Source organism: Thunnus maccoyii, chromosome 8, assembly GCF_910596095.1.
Source record: "Thunnus maccoyii chromosome 8, fThuMac1.1, whole genome shotgun sequence".
In the NCBI taxonomy this organism is placed as follows: domain Eukaryota; kingdom Metazoa; phylum Chordata; class Actinopteri; order Scombriformes; family Scombridae; genus Thunnus; species Thunnus maccoyii.
Genome location: NC_056540.1, coordinates 18,020,830 through 18,032,240, shown reverse-complemented (window position 1 = coordinate 18,032,240; position 11,411 = coordinate 18,020,830). Strand labels below are relative to the sequence as shown.

The 11,411-nt window shown below is 38.4% G+C and overlaps 2 protein-coding genes across 3 annotated transcripts; one reads left to right on the top strand and one right to left on the bottom strand.

The window, feature by feature from the left end:
• Window positions 1-12: 12 nt before the first annotated feature.
• polr2g (RNA polymerase II subunit G) lies at window positions 13-4,822 on the bottom strand. The gene is made up of 8 exons (XM_042418492.1): window positions 4,697-4,822; window positions 4,373-4,482; window positions 3,561-3,720; window positions 2,976-3,026; window positions 2,808-2,873; window positions 868-939; window positions 644-677; window positions 13-377 (listed from the first exon to the last, which is right to left on the bottom strand). The coding sequence occupies exons 1-8, from the start codon at window positions 4,706-4,708 to the stop codon at window positions 364-366; spliced, it is 519 nt and encodes a 172-aa protein (XP_042274426.1). The 5' UTR covers window positions 4,709-4,822; the 3' UTR covers window positions 13-363.
• A 225-nt stretch (window positions 4,823-5,047) lies between these two features.
• Window positions 5,048-11,185, top strand: si:ch211-175m2.5 (uncharacterized protein LOC568697 homolog). Of its 2 annotated transcripts, XM_042418491.1 has the most exons (6): window positions 5,048-5,136; window positions 5,424-5,529; window positions 5,624-5,806; window positions 5,896-5,995; window positions 9,318-9,448; window positions 9,731-11,185. In XM_042418491.1, exons 2-6 carry the CDS (start codon window positions 5,476-5,478, stop codon window positions 10,013-10,015), a joined length of 753 nt encoding a protein of 250 aa, XP_042274425.1. In that variant the 5' UTR covers window positions 5,048-5,136; window positions 5,424-5,475; the 3' UTR covers window positions 10,016-11,185. The 2 variants fall into 2 exon arrangements, with proteins under 2 accessions (XP_042274425.1, XP_042274424.1); XM_042418490.1 differs by lacking the exon at window positions 5,048-5,136 and having other exon boundaries at window positions 5,201-5,529.
• The last annotated feature ends 226 nt before the right edge of the window (window positions 11,186-11,411 follow it).

Sequence of the window (11,411 nt, the reverse complement as noted above, 5' to 3'; positions counted from 1 at the left end):
GTACCAAAAATATAAGAACAAATAAAATATTTTATTATGGTCCACATACAAAAGCAAACAATACATAATGAAAATGACATTCAATATGAAAGAAACTGTTAATTGCGCTGGCTACTTTGTAAATCATCTTGCTACCAATTTAGCAAGCATTCTCTTGTTTATATTTTCTTTGAATTTCACAGCAGTTCCAATAAAAACCAATCAGATCTAGACTGTTCATCATAGTAATGAAATGAAGTAGTTACAGGGATTCAACATCTGTGCCCATACCATATTGGAGTAGAAAAATATTGTTTTTAACAAAGAAACTGCTAGGCTACAACAAAAACTGCCCAATGTGATATTTACTCCCTCTGGCGCAAATCAGCTCACAAGACCTGAAAAATGAAGCACAGAAGGCAAGTTTAACGATCGATCACAAAACTTTTTTTTTTTTTTTTTGAGTATAACTCATACACAGTACAGATAAAATGTTCCACACTCCAAATTGAAGCAATAACAAGCCTGTTTTGAGAAACTGCTTCACTTATTCGCAAAATAATTTGATGCAAATTAAATCTATGTAAGCCATTTTTTTCAATTCATGCCATCTAATGAGAAGATCTACCACCCACATGACAATGTTCTGTGGTGTAATACTCACCCAGATAATCATCCATGAGAGATCCAATGGCAAACTGAAAAACAAGTGAAAAGCTTGTTTTTAACTTATTTTAGATCAACATGCTGTATGCCACTCCTATAAACTACTGTGTAACATCTGACATATAGTGACACACACCTCTCCTTGAAATTTTCAGTAGCAAGCTGGAGTTACATAGTCCTTTTTTTTTTTTTTTTTTTTTTAAGTAAGAAAGAAACACTCACAATGTCATTCTTGTCCACTCTTGTTCCCACGATCTTTAGCCGGATCTCATCATCTTGCTGGATTACAATGTCCTTAAAAATGGGGAAAAAACATCCTTAAATGCAAGACTCAGCAACAGTAAAATGAAAAAAGCACAACAGCAGTGAGCAGCACCACGACTACTTTGCATACAGAATTTAGGACGTTTCACATATGGGCTCTATTTTCATGAACAGTTCACTTTTCTGGATGAGTTGATTATTGAGCAGTCACCATGTTTTTTGTGTTGCATGGCGCACAGTTTTACTTGGCATTATAATCGATACAATAACCCTCTGCAGTTAAACACCATCACAACTCAATTAATAAAACGAAAGATGTGGTCTAGTGTTTTGCATGTTGTTTGGTTTTTTGGTTTCTGAAATATTTTTTTAAAGTTGAATTCAATTAGATTTGACTGGCAGTTTTTACCAATTGCCCTGTGCCTTTGGATGGAGACACTGGGAGAGGATTGGCAGGAACAGACGGTTTTTATTGCCCTAAGCTTTTTCATAGGACTCTGTGAACTGTTTTCAATGTGTCATTCTCCAGCACACTTGTTGATTCACACTGCAGTAGAAACCACGCAGTATAATTAATCATAACCAATAACTGAAGTTTGAAAAGTACATAAGCACTGAGGTTTCTGGTGCTGGATGTGCAACATCTAACCAGTGGATCTGCTGTGCTTAATCATGGCCTGACAGTGTGGATATTTGCTCCAATTAGAGATTAAAGATGGAATAGATACCCGCCGCCATCAGACGGCTGTAATGAGAGTTACCAGAGTAAAGGAAAGGCCATCAGTATAGGATACAAGCTGTCATGGATGACAGAGCTGGTAAGAATCACTCATTAATCTTTATTCTGTCTCACTAGCATTAATGTCATAATCTGAATAAACCAGATATTTTTCTGTGATCAGCTGGTAAATGAACATAGAATGAAAGTAAGAAAAGAGAAAAACATGAATAAAGGGCTCTGTGAGATTTTAGAGAGGTTTATGTGGGTGTACTTTCACCAAATAAACACACTTGTGTGCTGAGCCATCAACCGGCTTGAAGCCTCTTGGCATCAAGATTGCAGTGCACTGCTGGATTGGCAACAACACATCCTTTACCGCACTTCTCCTCCCACTGGGGAGTACAGTGAGTAATCAAGATAACAAAATCAATGCACTGGTGTGCCCTAGGTAAACAATTTCCTTTTCTCCATGCACCAGCTCCAAACTATATCCCTGTATATACAGACACGTGACAAATTAAAGGAAAAACCAACACTAAGTGTCTTAGTAAGGTGTTGGTGCACCACATGCAGACAGAACAGCTTCAATGCACCTTGGTATTGATTCTACAAGCATCTGAACTCTTCTGGAGGGATAAACATCATTCTTCAAAAAGATATTCCCTCATTTGGTGTTTTGATGATGGTGGTGGAGAGCGCTGGTTAACATGTCAGTCCAAAATCTCCCATAAGTGTTCAGTTGGGTTGAGATCTGGTGACTGTGAAGGTCATAGCATAAGATTCACATCATTAACATACTCATCAAACCATTCAGTGACCCCTCGTGCCCTATGGATGATGGCATTATCATCTTGGAAGAGACCACTCCCATCAGGATAGAATAGTTTCATCATAGGATGAAGGTGATCACTCAGAACAACGTTGTATTGATTTGCAGTGACCCTTCCCTCTGACTGGACAAGTGTACCCAAACCATGCCAGCAAAATGCCCCCCAAAGCATAACAGAGCCACCAGATCCCCTCACTGTAGGGGTCAAGCATTCAGACCTGTACCAGTTTTTCCTTTAATTTGTTGCCCGTCTGTAAGTCTAATAGAGAAAACTATCTGGTGAACATGTCAGGTATTTTGTTAAACACATTTCTAACAAGTGGCTGGTAATAATATAAATGTTTTTACCTCATCAACTGTCTTATAACAAGGAGGATTAGAGTTGGGGTCAAACTCCATTTCTGAGGGGATGGACTGCAAAAAGAAAGTGTGCAGTTAGATAAATATAAAATGATTTTAAGAGCATATCAAAGGCAACCAATTCAGTCAAAAACTATAGATGTTAAGCTAACTCACATGGCGAGAGATGAAGCAAGACATGGGACCGATTTCTGTGAACAATCCAACCTGTAAAAATCAGAAAAATATCAATTAGATAAGGTGCAAAAGAAAATTATCCATTTTCAATTACTCATCTTCATACTCAATTAACTCTTCACCGGACTCTTCACATCTACTCTGCTTCAACAGTTAAGTATATAGTTTGGAGTGTGCCAATATAAAATACAGGTATGCCTACTACAATTACATTGTTAAAAATCAAGATATACAAAATATATCTTTATATCACAAAACTTTATTTTTACCTTTCAGCCACTTGATTCATCCAAAAACATATGTAAACATGAGTTTTGGGCATTACAATAATCAGTTATAATAAAATATTGTACACATTTTCAGAAGTAAACATTTATGAGATTTAAATAAGAGTATCATGGAGTGCAGTCAGGTGATGTATTATTGTATCCTGACAACAACAGGGAGTTTGTGTCAGTGATGAGCTTTAGTTAGCACTGAAAACTGATCTGTCAGATTTTCTTATCGATTTTCATGTTTCAGCTTAAATATTGGTGACTATTAAAGTTGCACTGCCCCTCTCACCTTGTTAACCTGAGTCACCACAGCGTCCACCACTTCACCTTTAAATGGGCGAAACACAATAGCCTTGTACTTGACTGGATACAGGACAAACCCTCTGCCCGGCTGGATTACACCTGCCCCGATGTTGTCAATGGTGGTGACTGCAATGACAAAACCATACCTGCACGAGAGGTGGAAACAAATTAAATGCTTGCATACATCAAGCTTTTCTAAACAGGATAACGAATGCAAGACTAAGAATTTTGTTAATGTGGTTTGACACTGTCATGATGACTTAAAGCAGAGGTTCTCAAAGTGGGGTCCAGGGACCCCCAAGGGTCGTTATGGGTCTTCCAGTCATTTATTTTCACCATAATTTCATCCATAAGTAGCACAATGACAGAATGTATGACCGTATTGGTCATGGGTTTCATACACTTTCCATAATAAAACATCTAAAAGCAAAAATCTTATCAGATTGTGGACCCTGAGACAAAATCTTATCAAATGGGGGTCCATGGTCTAATTTGTGCGAGTTTAAGGGTCCTTGATGTGAAAAAGTTTGAGAACCACTGACTTAAAGGGTAAAACAAAATATCAACCCTTCTCTGTTGTCTAAGAGATTGTGTTTTTAAACGCAAAGTCAAAACTGAGTGAATAATGCCCTTTTAACATCAGATCTAAATTAATACACACACCATGTCATTAAAATGACAGGTTAACCTTCCAGTCAAATTACAGACATCTGTTCCACTTATTTAGGAAGACCAGAATAAACAAAAATCGACATTTCTATGTTGCTGGGTACATAATTGAGCCTTGCAGCCACTCACTTGCCAGTGCAGGTACCCTCCACTTCTGTGAAGAGCTTCTGCTTCACAGTGTTCAGGAGGTTAGGACCAAAATACCTCGGGTGTAGCAATATTTCATGCTCCAAAGAAATCTGTGAACACGAGAAGCACGCCTCATTAAAGCTTGAAGACAACACTGGTGGTGTTTCTGTAGGGAAATGCTAAGGACGAGGATTTGGAAATGCACAAGTTTTGTTTAGCTGCATTAGCAATGCTAACCAGCCAGCGATCACGCTAGGCAATGATTTAAAAAAAAGTACATTCCTATTATCCAGCTCATACGCCGACAATAATGCACGTACTTACATGGTAAAACATTTCTGTTTTGTAAAGGTCAATCCGTCTTTGATTAATATACTTGTTTGAATGAGTTATCTATACGTTTATCCACTTATTGAATGAAAACAACGAAAACCTGTCGCTCATTCGCAACAAAGTCATTTCCGGTTCACGAGGTCGATGAAGGGACCTTTGTTGCCCCGCGTTTGTTTCTCAGGAAACAAATTTGTCTTTGTTAAAATTGGGAGACGCAAACATAAACTAACCCTAAACATCTCAAAGCTAAGTTAAATCATCTTTGTTGAAAGCTTGTTTAAAAAATATATAACATAAAATACAGGTATAAACGCCTAGGCACAATGTAATTCAACACACAGCCTGACCCCTGGCGGCGAGGAGGTGGAAGTACAGCGGAGCGGACAGACGGGACAGACAGCAAGGCGTGACTCCATCTTGAACTGTGATTGGTTTGTGTGACGTGACTGTTAACATATCATTATCATTCAACAATCAGGAGATAAATGATAAAGGTAGGCAGGAATATCACAATATAGAATTATACATAATTTCTAATATAATAATATAACTGAGCAAAAGTTGGAAAGATGAACTAGATAGATTATTTATTTTATTTTCACTTCACCAGAAGCAGCAACGCTATCTGTATCTATTTTGCAAATATTTGTGTGACTTCCTCGAGACAGCTGACTGCAGTTTTCGACACTCCCTCCGCCTGCTCTTTTGCACTTTCCAGCTAGGAGAACGAGAGAAATAAACTCAAACCAGATATTTTTTAGCTGGCTGCTATGGCGAGTAGCCTCGTCTCGAAGTTGTTTCGTCCTCCTGTGTTCACACAGCTTGTAAGTTGTTGAATCCTTCTCTACATCGTACTTTCTTTAGCCCTGTTTCTGTATGACTGTCTCATGTAAGATAACTCCCCTGTCCTCCGTCCAGGCGTCTCTCCGGTCGAGCTGCGTGTTTCGGGGGAAGCCAGCAGCAGCGGCGGCGGTGGTGGCAGCAGGGACCAGACATTTCTCCAGCGATCCCCCTCCTGAGAAAATCAGTCGCTATCCAATACCTTACAAGAAAGACCTGCCTTATGATATAGTGGAGCTTATGGAAGAAGTGGAGTCAAAGGTAAGAGAAAAAGTTATGCTCGGGCATTTAACTTAGTACTGTGCAAACATTGTCTTGACGTAGTCTGATTTTACACTGTTTCTTTACAGGGAGGCTTTTTGCCCAATGTCTTCAAAGTCCTCTCTCATAGACCGGCAGAGTTCAGAGCTTTCTTCGCTTACTACAATGAACTAATGAACAAGGAGACAGGTGTGTGTCCTTTCTGTTCCTCCGTGTATGAGTTGTGGCACCAAGTGTCAGAGACGTTGCTAGGGGTCGGGGGCACACTGAGGACTTCACTTGGGCCCCTGAAACAGTTTGAATAGGTATAATACATGGCATGCTTCAGGGGCTCAAATAAATCCCCTTTTGACAGTGGCAGGTAGTGTACTCCTAACTCTGTGGTGACAGCTCCTGTTGCAGATGAGCTGTAGCTAATAAGTTGTAGTAAAACAGGTTAATATCAGACAGGGAAACAGAAAAAGCTTTCAGTCAGATTGCCAAAAGCTTTTGTTTTGTGTGCTGAATTTTAGTGCAGTGGAAAACACACCCATGCCGTACAAAGTGGCTCTGTTGGTTTTGGACTACACCTACTGTAAGAGTGGAAGTGTGTTACATACTGATATAATGAAACAGGCTCTATCTTATATCTCACTGAATCTGTAGCTTCAGGATATTTTGGCACTGAGCGCATAATTTACAGTTGGGAGTTGGAGTTATTTTCTGGCAATCCCACCATATGAAATCAAGTTTTACAGGATCATTCAATGCCTTCTTTATGTGTTGTTGGAAATGTTTGCATAGCAATATCTTTACCTGACCTGGCAATGCCAATGTGCATTTGTGTGACTTTATTACAGTTAATTGCAGATCAAAATGTGTGTTGTAGAAAGATTTTCTATGAACATGTCAAAGCATTTATACAATACTGTAAAGGCAATTTCCTGTTGGCAAAATAGAATCAAGGGAAATAGAATAAACTAAAACAAAAGAGTTCTGAGGGTAATAATAGGGATCAGTTGGTATTAGAGGAGCATTCACATGCAAACTTTCATTCATGAAAGAAAGTAGATAATGGGCCTCATGCAGCAACATTCAGAAAAAATAAGAGAAGTCAACTCCAGATGCACCAGACGTTCTTAACCATCCAAATCTACTCTTATCCAGGTGTGCTGAATGATGAATCCTACTTGATCATAAATTGGAGGCATGTGGCCAATTGTTTGTTATTAGCATAGGTAACCCCTCCTAAACACTATATAAGGACAGGTGTTGTGCCGTGTGCAAATACTCTGGCACGAGAATTGGAGAGATGACACCAAAAAAGGCTGTAAGTAGAGGAAGAACTTCAGCAGTAGTGAAACTGACGAACAGTTAAATAAACTTAAACAATGTAAACATGATTTTCCAGAGCATCAGTACTGGTGTTACACGAAAATCAAAATCCCAGCAATGGCAAAACATACAATATGTGATGCTGTAAATGCCGTGTCAGCAGAGGGATGCATTGTACCTGAAATTAAAAGAAAATGGTTTGACATGAAAATGGGAGCAAAAAAACATATTGCCCAAGCCAAGCGTGACAGAAATAGGTGGCAGTCTCGTAAGTAGACCTAATAATTCAAGAAATAATTAGAGAGGTGGCATTGACAGGTGTCCAGTCAGACGTTCAGACGTCTCCTTGGCAGTGATGCCACTCGAGGTGTATCATTTTTTCTGAAGCCCCGGACACAGACAGTGATCCACTGCCACGCACATCTAGGACTCAAGCCCCCACCAGCATGAATTCACAGACACACCAGTTGCTTAAGGTATATTTTGCATGTTTATGTTGAAATTGGGTTCTTATATTAGAAATAAGTCTTGCTTTTCCTTGGAGGCCAACAGGAGACTTGTTGCTGCCACCTTTATGTCTGTGCTGGACTATGGAGATGTTATATACATGCATGCATCTCCGCAATGCCAACACACGCTGGATACTGTCTACCATGGAGCACTGAGGTTTATTAAGCCCTTATTCACCATGACTCTTTGTATGCTCAGGTTGGATGGTGTGCCACCTGCAGACTTAACCATTGATATGTTCTTATTTATAAGGCCATTCTTGGTCTGCTTCCATCTTACCAACAGATCTACATCCTTCAGAAAAGTATTAGAAGTTATTGTCTTCGCTCCCAGGACTTATTCCTACTATCTGTCCCTAAAGCCCATACTGAACAGGGAAAAGGGCATTTAAGTATGCTGCTCCCTCTGCTTTGAGTCAAACTGTGTTTTTATCTCTGCAACTCTGGTAATTGTCTTGGCCAGGACACTCTTGCAAGAAATTTTTAATCTCAATGAAACTTTTCCTCGTTAAATTAAGGTTAAAAAAATGTTGGAGATCTACTGTATAAACACCGTAAAAGTAATTTATATACGTCACCTTTTTTCTACCTGTGGTAGTGTATAGGCTTTTTTGCTGGCATTTCAATGAACACTCAAGTGTTTGCCCACAAATTTAATAATCCAGTCATTACAATTACTCTAAGACATATAATAATCTAAATTTGATTATATGATATTCATGCATTTTTTTATGATCCTCAAATTTAAAACGTATGTTTCCTTGCATTAGATAAATAATTTGTGGACTGTGAAAACAAGATGTTTTTTTCTTATCTTGGTAAGAGTGCTCTGACCACTCCTAAAATTTTCTCTTATCTAAAACAAGAGCAAAAAGCAGAGAACATTGGTGAATCCCAGAAATCAGTCGGTACTAACAAAATAAGAACAAATTGTGGATACGAACAAAAATAAGACATTTTTTTCATATATCGCTTCCTGCATGAGACCCATTGTTTTTTCAAAAAGTTACTTGATGTGTGGTTAAGTTCTTGTGTTAAATAAAGTCATTAAAGAAGTCTTAGAAATCACTTAGTTGGCAAGTTGGAACTAGTCGTTGGTACAAGATGACTGTAAGGTATCAAGGTTTTTGTTCTAATGCTTTTTATTTTATCGGGTTTTAAACTTCAGTTACACTTTTGTTATTTTGTTTTGTGGGGAAAAAAATTAAATAGGTGTTTAGTTGGCCCATATGAAACTGTGACTTAATGATTAAGGAGAAATGTGTATCATGAGGCTAGACCAACTGAGAACCAATGTCTTGGAATGCGGATAGAGCACCTCATTATCATGTATCAAGCTTTTCAGAGATGAATGATTAAAAAAAAAAAACCTTAATGAGAAGACAGTGGAACAGAAGCTGACCTCCTCTCTACTAATTGACTTTGTAAAAGCAAACTAAGCCAAAACTGACCATTCAGTCTTTCTGTGTGTGTGTGTGTGTGTGTGTGTGTGTGTGTGTGAGAGAGAGTGTGTGTGGTTATTAGATAACCACAATCTGGTTTTGTATTGATAAATGTTTTGCCACATAGTGGTTATCCAGTCTACCTCTGAGCATTTAAACTTTTTACATTAACTTCTGTTTTTTCAATACAATTAAATCAAAACTTTTCTCACACAATCTCATTATATGTTTCTTTTTGTCTTCCAGGCAGATTAACCAAGGCAGATCGTGAGCTGATAGTAGTGGCTACCAGTATCTACAATAAGTGTCTTTACTGTGTGGTATCCCACAGTGCATTGCACCGCATCTATTCTAAGAAACCCACTCTTTCTGACCAGGTATCATCTTTAAGTGACTTTCACTGTCTTCCTCTGCTCTTCTTATTGTAATGCACAGTTACTAAGCTTGAGTTGTTATCTTTTATGTTAAAGAGTTGCTTACTGGCAACAGAGTCAGATTTTATTTTGCATATGTTGTATGTTGATTTTTGTTTATTTCAAAATTACTGTAAAACAATTGGAGAGACAGTTATTTTTTTGTGATTGCCAAAATTGTATATGTTAAGCCACATAAAAACATCCTGGTGTATATAAATGTCCTCCATCACTACTTTCACCCAGGTTATTGTTAACTATGAGAATGCAGAGCTGGGACCTCGGGAGCGTGCCATGCTGGACTTTGCTTTGGCTGTGTGTCGCTGCGACACCATCACAGAGCAGCACTTTGAGTCCTTGGAGGAAGTGGGCTTCGACCGCGAAGACGCCTGGGACATCGCTGCCATCACTGCTTTCTTTGCCATGTCCAACCGGCTCGCCCACCTCACTGACATGAGGCCAAACCTAGAATTTTATAATATGGGCCGCATACCACGGGACAAGAGCAAGGACAAGGCAGGGGAAGAGTGAAAAGGGAGTAGTGTTACAGACAGCTAAAAGTGCCTCAGTTCTGTTTTATATTTTCATCTCCCTCTCATGTGTGAACAATCAGATGTTTTCTAATTTGTGATGATATGAAGTGCAATATCAGATCTACAGGTGTGCAACGTGAAGGCAAGTAAATCTGAAAGTTCATATTGGAATTAGTCAATATGTCCTGAGATCATAATTAAACACTGTGGTAGCTTGACTGAGCCAGTGTTGGCATGGGATACAACAAGAGACTGACAGAAGAGGTGATCTTATTGTCTCTAAAGTCAAGTCATAGTAAATCTACAAGTGTGAAGTCAGAGGAAACTGGACTTTCTTCAGAATCTTAAAGATGTTTTGCCTCTCATCTGCTTGTGATTCCCCACCAGTCAGTTAGAACTGAAGAAGCCTTGTGGATGAGTGACGAAATGTCTCCAAGAATCTCAAAGTAGGTGTGACTTAGCACTTAGCTGACTTGATATTTTAAGAGATGCTTTATATCAGTCAGAAGTCTCACACTGTATCCAAAATGCCCAGCATGAAAAAGATTTGAGAAAGTCTTTGAAATAAAAGGCCTCCCGTTTAAACATTACTCCAGAAACATGATATTTTCATTTATTACTCCCCAAGTTTTCTTCATAATCCTTAGATGTTCAAACTTACATGAGAATGTGTTTGGCCTTTGGAAATTGTGTTGATTCAGATCTGTGATTGTGAGATAAGCAACTTCTTGTATGTTGGTTCTGTTTTTTGTTTTTGGGGTAGACATTTTTTTATTGCTGACATAACAGAAATTGATTGATGTCCTGTCTAAACTTAGTCATTATGTCTGTTTTGTTTACCTTGACATTTTGAACTTTAGTTGGTAGTGTTTGTTTATTTGACACTTTCACTTTACTGTTTTCCAGCTAGTTGTCCATTACATTCAACTAAGCCATTGTAATTCCTTATAGAGAAATATTAAGGTCTATGAAAAATAATCACCTAAAACTCAGAATTTAAAGACAGCTCTTTATTTCCTTGTTCAGCAGTTGAAAGAACTCTTTGTTTCACTATGTTGCTTAATCTGAGTGTTACTGTCTCTGCCAACAACAGTGTAAATAAGTCACTAGAATTGTTCACAATAATGTGTTCTTAAGTTTATCCTCTCAATAAACTATCTTGATACTAGTATTTGACACACATTTCTGACATAACCATCTTACTTCCACAAAACAGGATGACATTAATAGTCTTTTTTTCACTAAATCAGCTTCTCCACAGTAACATTTCCACTGCTGGCCGGACGGTCATCTTGGTGAAGTACTGTTGGTCAACTCCAGGTGGCACCACATCCATATACATGTTGGAAGGATCTCAAATTATGCTGCTACTTCAGGTAAAAGATTTATGAGAT

Bases quoted from the DNA above. Each gene is read 5' to 3' on its own strand.
- polr2g (XM_042418492.1), bottom strand. The intron at 3,027-3,560 runs GTGAGAGGGGCA...TGATTTTTACAG, and splicing joins TGGTGACTCAGGTTAACAAG to GTTGGATTGTTCACAGAAAT. The intron at 2,874-2,975 runs GTGAGTTAGCTT...TTCTTTTTGCAG, and splicing joins CTTGCTTCATCTCTCGCCAT to TCCATCCCCTCAGAAATGGA.
- si:ch211-175m2.5 (XM_042418491.1), top strand. From the start codon at position 5,476: ATGGCGAGTAGCCTCGTCTCGAAGTTGTTTCGTCCTCCTGTGTTCACA. The intron at 5,530-5,623 runs GTAAGTTGTTGA...TCCTCCGTCCAG, and splicing joins CTCCTGTGTTCACACAGCTT to GCGTCTCTCCGGTCGAGCTG. The intron at 5,807-5,895 runs GTAAGAGAAAAA...GTTTCTTTACAG, and splicing joins TGGAAGAAGTGGAGTCAAAG to GGAGGCTTTTTGCCCAATGT.